The sequence below is a fragment of the Orycteropus afer genome, unplaced genomic scaffold (genome assembly GCF_000298275.1).
Source record: "Orycteropus afer afer isolate SDZICR_OR568_19922 unplaced genomic scaffold, OryAfe1.0 scaffold00143, whole genome shotgun sequence".
NCBI classification, from domain to species: Eukaryota; Metazoa; Chordata; class Mammalia; order Tubulidentata; family Orycteropodidae; genus Orycteropus; species Orycteropus afer.
In genome coordinates, this window is record NW_006921730.1 from 5,447,866 (window position 1) to 5,456,976 (window position 9,111).

The 9,111-nt window shown below is 39.0% G+C and overlaps 2 protein-coding genes across 2 annotated transcripts in view; both read right to left on the minus strand.

Moving 5' to 3' along the window:
- TBC1D23 (TBC1 domain family member 23) overlaps positions 1-5,800 on the minus strand; it is a 110,441-nt gene extending 104,641 nt beyond the window's left edge. Inside the window, 3 exon segments of the mRNA XM_007945787.2 lie at positions 5,214-5,701; positions 5,704-5,766; positions 5,768-5,800. Coding sequence (XP_007943978.2) covers positions 5,214-5,701; positions 5,704-5,766; positions 5,768-5,800 — 584 coding nt within the window.
- A 923-nt stretch (positions 5,801-6,723) lies between these two features.
- The window catches only part of LOC103201177 (cell cycle control protein 50C-like), a 125,464-nt gene continuing 123,076 nt past the window's right edge, over positions 6,724-9,111 (minus strand). The window contains 1 exon segment of the mRNA XM_042781646.1: positions 6,724-6,869. Within this exon segment, the coding sequence (XP_042637580.1) occupies positions 6,724-6,869 (146 nt within the window).

Consider the following 9,111-nt stretch of genomic DNA (forward strand, 5'->3'; position numbering starts at 1 on the left):
TGGGTTTCCGAGGCAGTATCACTACGGAAGTAGGATTGCCCAACCTTCCTTCCGAGGAGTGGCTGGTGGGTTTGAACCGCCAGCCGTCTGGTTAGCAGGTAAGTGTCTTAGCCACTATGCTACCAGAGCTCCTAGGGTTCACAATATGTAGTGCACAGTCCTATGAAGTATGTGTTTCATATATATAGGTAACAAAACATTTATAGTTTCAACAATCTTCACATGTACAGTTAAGTGACATGAATTATGTTCATCATGTAATTCCATGATCATCCTTAACCACTCTATTTTACTTTTTGATACATGAGAGCAGGCATTGTCTTTGGTTTATACCAAGTAGAATTCATTTCAGCACTATGCAGCAGAAATGATTTGCTAAGCATATTTTATCAATTGTGTTCAGAAGACACCTACTCATAAATTGTCTGTGCATTACAAAATGCTTAACTGAGTGCTCCAAAATGACCTGGGATTGTCTCAATATATATTAGATAGAAAATGCACTTGTCACTCTTTACAGTGAGTACAAATAATTACTAACTTAGCCTATGGCTACAGGAAATAAAATCCTATAAGTGAATTACTATCTACAAAGTGTAAAATATGAATTATAATAAAGATCTTGATGTATAGTAGAAACAAAGTAAGTCTTCATTTCTAATCTTTTCCTGCCTTCTAATTTTAATTGATAAAATCAAACAGCTATCATTTACCACCACATTCAATAGGATAAAGTTTATTTTATCTTCATATTTTCTAAAGTAGTATTTAGCCTTCTCAGTCCCACAAGCTGTCCAAAATTCTAAAACAATGGGTTTCTTTCTCTTATTACTACATATATTAATTCACTAATTTAATGAAATTGCAATCATCTACTCCTTTTTAAGAGACATTTTAAATCTCGCCTCATATTTTAACACTTTGAGATTATAAAATAAGAAGAACTAAGAGTACTATTTATAAAGTGCACAAAATTTTGAAAAAGAAGACCCTATTATTCTCCAAACAATTCCTATTGACATCTCAAGTCAACAACAATAGAAGTTTCTTTATGGAACTGATACTTTTACAAGTATCAGAAACCTTTTAAAGAAAAGTTTAGTAATCATTTTAGAAGTTTAACAGTAAATTAGAATCACAAATTAAAAGTCCATATTGTGTAAAAATTTTTAAACTAGGCAACTCAGAATGCCAACATTTATATAATTAATGTTAACCCACTGCCAATGAGCAAATTTCGACTTATAGCAACCCCCATTGAGTTTCAAAGACTAAAAATCTTTATGGAAGTAGATTGCTTCATCTTCCTCCTGTGAAGCAGCTGATGTATTTGAACCGCTGACCTTCTGGTCAGCAGACAAATCCTTACCCGCTACAGCACCATATACCAAAAAATTTTAGATAACAAGTCTCAGAAAATGAAGATTTATGTTCCAATCCAAGACTGGCTTCTTCAATATGAAGAACCATGATATATTTATCTTTGAAATGTAATAATATAACATCACTTGATTTTACAAACCTGGATTCTCATAGCTTATATTAGCTTAAAATGTAAATCATTTCTAACTGAACATTTTTAAAGAGTTTCACTATATCCACTGAGCTTACACAGCTGATGTCCCAGAAAGCTTGAAAGCTAAGGCAGTTTCTGATCACCTTGACTTTCTATAGTGAGCATTATTACACAAGCAGACAATTACATGGCTCACAAAAACACTAGCGTCAGGGAATCTAAATGAAAAGACAGTTTGGTATGCTGTTTGTGTTCATTCATGCATACATACACTTATTCAACCCATTTATTCAGCAAACATTTACTGAGCTACCTGTTATCAGTCACTGTCCTTAAGAAGCTCACTATCTAAAGGGTGATGTCAAGTCATATAATTAGATAAATTACAGTATAATGTTTTAGGTAATACAATATAATGTATACAATGTAATATATAATATTATATGTATAATATAAATCCTATGACTAACTCATTCTGAGATACAAATCATGTAGAACCTTGATAAACCAAAGGATGGTTCATGAACCAGTAGCACTGGATCACCTAGAAGTTAGTCAGAAACACAGAATCTCAGGTCCTACATCAGATCTACTGAATCAGAAACTACATTTTAACAAGAAACCCATGTAATTCCAATGCACACTTAAAGTTTGAGAAGCACCAATGCAGAAAATAACTGAAATCCAGTAAGGAAATGAGATACAATCTCAAAAAGGGATGGCTGTGTGAGACTATTTAACGTAGCAACCAACCATCACCCTACAGTAGCATTACGGCAATTACTGTCCTTAAATGTACCTCTCCTAATTAGACCATAAGTTCCTCAAGGACAATGACCTAGTTTTACTCTCATACATTTATGTTTGTAAATGGAATGACACTAAGTCAGTAGGAGTTTCGGTTAGGCAGTAAGATGTATAATGCATTTTGAAATTTTTCCATATGAAAAAGTTAAAATAAAATGTACTAGCACTTTTTTGAAAAAGAGTTGTTGTAGTTATTATGTGCCATTGAGTCGGACCCGACTCGTAGTGACCCCTCCTTGGATTTCCGAGGCAGTATCACTACAGAAGTAGACTGCCCAACCTTCCTTCCAAGGAGTGGCTGGTGGGTTTGAACTGCCAGCCTTCTGATTAACAGTCAAGTGCCTTAGGCACTATGCTACCAGAGCTCCTTAAAAAAGAGTAAAACCTCCTCATTCCATAACAAGCTATTCACCAAGCACTTGAAGAGCAGAGGCTTTACTGGATCTATCTATGGCTCTATTCAAATTCACTTCTGGGAGATTGGTGAAGGAGTTGAGGGGGAAAAAAGATTTTATAAGAGGATGAAAGGAGATTAGAAACCACAATAAAAAACTTCAGGTTTCCTCTGTTCATGAAAATTAAAAAGCACAAAAATGGAAAGCACAACAAAGACATAGCAAAACTAGAAAAGAAAAAACACTACTTCTAACAACCATTCACACCATGTCCCTCACCCCTGTGAACTAGACAGGTGCTCACAATCCTCCCAACCTAAGAACTTCCCCAAGACACTTAACTTCAGAAGCATCTCCCCTTGTGGCGCTCAACAGCTCAGCTCATTACAGTCAGTTTATGACACAACAATTCACTCTTCCAAAGCAGCAAACTTCCTACTATAACCAATTAGGTCACATTCTGAAAAGTTTTGCAATGCCTCGGTCACAGATTGCAGAAAGGTTTCTTTAATGGGTTTAAAAAAATTTACACTGCTTTTCCAGAGTTATTTGCCTGCAACTGCTCTTCAGCCATGTAGTTTTTTTAGTCACTGCTCTCCAAACAAAACATTAGTTTTCTGCACTATATTCTCGCTCATGGCTGGTCCTGTGTTCAGAGGCTTTCTAATCTCTTAATCTACATATCCAATATGTGAGCCCTAGCCATGTGTGCTATTTAGCATTCGAAATATGGCTAGGCCAAACTGAGATGTAGAGTAAATGTAAAATACACACCAGATTTTGAAGACTTGGGGAAAAAAAAATGTAAAATTATCTAAGAAATAGTTTTTTAAAACAGTGATCATATATTGAAATGATATTTTGGAAATAGAGTAAATAAATGTGGCTACTAGCAAATTTCATTATATTTCTATTGGGACAGTGTTGGTCTAAATCTTTACTCATTCTTCAATGCATATATCACTGCTTCCATGTCACCTTCCAAGTGATCTAATGACTCCAGCTGGAAGTCAACTAAACTCCCATAACATTTTTATTCACCAAATAACTTTTTACCTTGTTAATGAGTGTACTTATCACGACCTCCAGATTCCAATACATGCAAATTGAGATCATCTTAAATTAGTACATGCACTAAGGTCATGTGTAATATCTGGTAATTTAGAGTTGAGCTTCCCAATTACTACACATCTATCTCTTCAGTAATTTCCAGTTTCTTCTTGGAAACTCTGGTGGCGTTATGGTTAAAGAACTGAGCTACTAACCAAGGTCGGCAGTTCAAACCCACCGGCTGATCTGCAGGAGAAAAGATGTGATAATCTGCTTCCTTAAAGATTACACTGTTGGAAACCCTATGGGGCAGTTCTACTCTGTCCTAAAAGTTTGCTAAGAATAAAAAGACCAAGTTTACTGGTCTGATGGAGCCTGGTGATCCCGGAGACTACGGCCCCTAGTTACCCTTCAGGTCTGGAACTGAACTCACTCCTGTGGCTTCCAGACAAACGACAGACAAGCATATAGGGTGAACATTTACATCAGTTAGATCCATTTCTTATAACGATTAAACATGGGAGAACAGAAGGGCAGTGTTTGCACAGGGAGAAAATTGGAGGGTGGGGAGTGGATGCACAGGAAAGAAAGACACAGGGAAGAAGTAACCACAGGGAGGAAGTGGAAAGAGAGCTGTTACATTGTGGGGAATTGCACTCAATGTCATGAAACAAAATGTGTATGAAGTGCTGTATGGAAAATGAATTTGCTCTGTAAACTTTCACCCAAATCACAATTACAAAAAAAAAAAAGTTCGCTATAAGTCAGAAATTAACTCGATGACAATGGGGTTGAGTTTTCTTGGGGATTAAATTTGATATCTACAAAAGTCCTGTATTATTTTTAGATAAACAGATGGCCAATGAGCTGTACACATATGATATGATGAACAAGCAAATAAAAAACTAATACACTCAATCAAAACACACATCAACTAAAAATTCAACCGGCCTGTAAACGTTCCATTTTTTAATGGCAGTGTCTCCAAAAGTGTATTGTGAAAATCAACTATTTCAGAAGTCGGAGCCTTTCCCAAAGATTAACGACACTGAGCGATTAAAGTCTACCAAAATATTGTTTTAAGTCCTCCCCACAACCCTGAGTTTCAATGAGGTAACCATGCAAAGGTTTGGAAGCAGCTAGGGCACATCGCATCTAAAGCTGTGAAAATCGAGACATGAGGAGAATTGTAGGAAGGAGAAAAAGACTTGTGCCAAAGAGACGAATGTTGCAAATTCTTGGAACACGAACAAGAGATTAAAAACCAGGATTAAAAAATTCTCAACTACGTGGAAGGGATCCTCCCTGTGTGTACATCAGGCAAAGGTCAACGTGGTCATTTTGAAAGGTGTTTCCTTCAAACGGTATTCTAGAGCCTCTAATTTCTATTGAAGAAACTTCCTTCCTAACCAGTCTACACCAGCTCTACAGGCCAGGGACCCCACCTCAAGCCAACCTGAAGCCATCCTCTCCCAACACATTTAGGAGCGGAAGAAGCGGCCCGACCCGAGGAGGCCGGGCAACTGGTCCACACCCCTCTCCTTTCGCGTTTCGGCTTCAGCTGCTTGGGCAGGACAGGAGAGGGAGAGGGGGCGGGGCAGGGCGCCAGACCTTCGCCGAGGACGGGTCCTCCTGTTCCACGCCAGCGTCTGCCGGTGTCTCTGAGACAGGCAGGTTGATGAGAAGGAAGGAAGGACACAAGGGCAGTGGGAATCAGTCCAGGGCTTTCACTCACCAGCTGTCGCCACTCGACGTTGGCAGGACCCCCTCTCCTGCCGCCATTGCTGTTGACGTCCACGTCACTTTGCCGAAAAGTGGACCGGCGCCGGGCCCAACTCTGAGACTTGGATGACGTAAAAGGACCTCGGAAATCCGGGACTGGGCTTCTCAAGAAACGAAGAAACAGGGAAGAGGCAAGAGACATGAGGAGCGCTACGTCACGACGTCCCGAGGGCAAAAGATAGCGTCGGACGCTTGGGGGAGGAGACTTGGTGGAGACAGCTGCCCTTCCAAAAACTATATGTCCCGGCATGCCACGGGCCATGGCCTGGGTGAGTGGGCGGAGCTTGGTGAGGAAGCACTTGTTTTCCCCAGACTTGTATTGACTAAGGCGTCGATGTGTTCCCTGAGCGTAACTTCTTGGCGTCTGGTTGAAGTCTTCCTCTTAATTCAGTGTGGAATTTAGCAAAATCGGAATTGAGAGTAGTAACAACGGGAGAGTGGAAGGAAGGTGGAGGTGGGAGGAGAATCCACATTTCATTATTTTCTTACTATAATCGGGTTTGAGGGAAGAGTAGGGTATTATTAAAAAAGGGCAAGCTCACCCTTATGTGTGGGTCCGGATTAAAAGTATAAATGGAGGCACATATACTTTGTCTAAATATTTAGGTTATACATCAGATTAAGGTCCTTTTGTGGCTGAAACAATTTGCATTTATCTCTGGTGGCATAGTCCCTAAGGCATTTGACTGCTGACTAGGAGGCTGGCAGTTCAAACCCACCAGCCAGTCCTCAGAAGGAAGACTGGGCAATCTACTTCCCTAGAGATACCGCCTGGGAAACCCAAAGAGGGGTCTCTATGAGTCAGAATCTATTGTAGGCAGTGAGTTTGGTTTGGTTAACCTAAAGGTTGACAGTTTGAACACACCCAGTGGCATCATAGAAGAAAGGCCTGGTAATCTGCTTCCATAAGGATTACAGTCAAGATAACCTGATGGAAGAGTTCTATTTTGTAACATAGGGATTGCCATGAGTAGAAAAGACTTGATGGCAAGAGGTTTGGGTTTTTTGGTTTTATAAATCAACTTAAATATTGAAGTTTGTTCCAGTCTCTCACCTTAATAAATATATCTTTCTAATAACCTGGAAGGTCAGGACCAAATTTAGAATTCTAAAACTCTTGGAGCTGCAGGCGAGGAGGGCTGCCAAATTCCTTCTCTTCCCACCCTACTCCCTTCATTTCGTATTGATGGACACCTCAGCCTCCACATGGGAGCTTGGTCCACCACCACCACCACCCCTTGGCTCCCCTTGACCACTCCAGGGCCTAGGAGTGGCCACATACTCCAGATAATAGACCAGGGCAAAAACTTTCACAAACCCTGGAAATAACAATGAGAAAGTAGAACTACATGTAACAATATATATATAAATTTGAAAAGTATGATATTAAATGAACATAACAGGTTGCAGACAGATACATAAAGTATGGCACCATTTATTAAGTGTTAAAAACAGGGAAGACAATATATTGTTTATGAATAGATAGATGCATATGTAGTAAAGAAAAATACATGGAAATTATATATAGAAAAATCAAGTTAGGCACATTTGGAAGAAGAAAACATTGCATCCATTTTTTTTTTAATATAATTTATTTTTGTTGTTGAGAATAATACACAGCATAGCATACACCAACAATTTCTATGTTCAAAATTCAGTGACATTGATTACATTCTTCAGTTGTGCAACCATTTTCACCCTCTTTTCTGAATTGTTTCTCCTCTATTAATGTAAATTCACTGCTGGCTAAGTTTCCTATCTAATCTTTCAAGTCCCTATGGTCAATTTTACCCCACATATATAGTTTTAAAAGAGCACAATGTTCAAGGCATATATTCTTCACTAGTTAAGCTAAATCTTTTTTGGTTTTCAATAGACTTCAGGGGATATTTTTTATTTGAAGTTTAAAGATTATCTCAGGACAATAGTTTCAGTCATTCAGCAGACCTCGATGGCTCCAGAAAGTATGGATTCTATGAGAATTTGAAATTCCATTCTGCATTTTCTCCATTTTGATCAGGATTTGTCTGTAGAGTCTTTGATCAAAATGTTCAATAGCGTATGTAGGTATGACAGAGGCTATTTCTACATATATATTTATATGTGCTGCAAGTATGTTCATAAATACAGTAGAGCTGAGATGTGACTGGTGGTCTAGTGTTTAAGGCATTTGCCTGCTAACTAAGAGGTTGATGGTTCAAACCACCAGCTGCACTACAGAAGAAAGATATGGCAGTCTGCTTCCATAAATATTTACAACCTTGGAAACCATTGGGGGTCGCTGTGAGTTGGGATCAATTCCATAGCAGTGAGTTTGGTTTTTTGGGAGTTTGAGAGGTGACTACACAGGTGTTCAGTATATCTTATGGAGTCTATATCTCCATATCTATATCTAAAATGTTTCATAATTTATAAAAGTTCTTGAGTAAAATAAACACAAAACATAATACAGCTATCTCTTTTATAACCAAATACAAGTTCACTCTCTCCAAAAGCCCCATGTCTCTGCACTCAGTTCCAAGTCCAACCTCTCTGCATGATGTTCAGTCCTTCTCCAGGGAAAATTTCTTTGAAAGTGGAAACAGAGCTTAGACAGATGCTGGGTATCAAAAAGAGTAGAAGTCAGGAATCTGGGTCAAACTACCAACCTAAAATTCAGGAGCTCATTTGGCTTCCTTCAATTGTTGTCAGTAGCTTTCCTAAAATGGCTTTATGAAACTATGAAACAAACGAGTGATGTGGCAAGCACTTGTTCACTGCTTACGATGATTTTGCTATACATTGCCATCGAGTTGATTCTGGATCATGGTGACCCTATAGGACAGGATAGAACTACCCCATAGAGTTTCCAAGGCTGAAATCTTTACAGAAATATATTGCCACATCTTTCTCTTGCAGAGCAACTGGCTAGTGGGTTGGAACTGCTGACCTTTTGGTTAGCAACCGAGCACTTAACCACGGCCCCACCAGAGCTCCTTCAAGATGATTTCTAATCCTCAATTAATGGGTCTTTCTTGTAGGCATATGGATATTAACCTGCAATTGAAAACATTGTATTTCAGGATAGATCTCAAAATGTTCTTCTTAATGATGCATGTAACACTCACCATTCATCTTCAATTTGTCATTCCTGGCATAGTAGAACATATGATTACCAGATTCAAAATAACGAAATTTTTCTGAAGGGCCCCAAAAGACCCATTGCCATTGAGTCAGTTCTAAGTCGTAGTAACCTTATAGAACAGCATGGAACTGTTTCATAGAGTTTTCAAGGCTGTAAATCTTTATGTAAGCAGACTGTCACATCTTTCTCCCACAGAGTGGCTGGTGGGTTCAAACCACTGACTTTTCAGTTAGAGCTGAGCACTTAACCACTGCAGTACTGGGAAAACTAAAAAATGACTGTAGATATATATTGACAAGAAAATGGGAGGAGTTCCCGCAAGATGGCGGACTAGGCAGCAGGACTGCACAGACCCTCTTCAACAAAGAAAAGGGAAACCAATTAACACAGACACAGAAGATAATCTTGGACCACTGAGCCTTGAAGGGAAGGATACA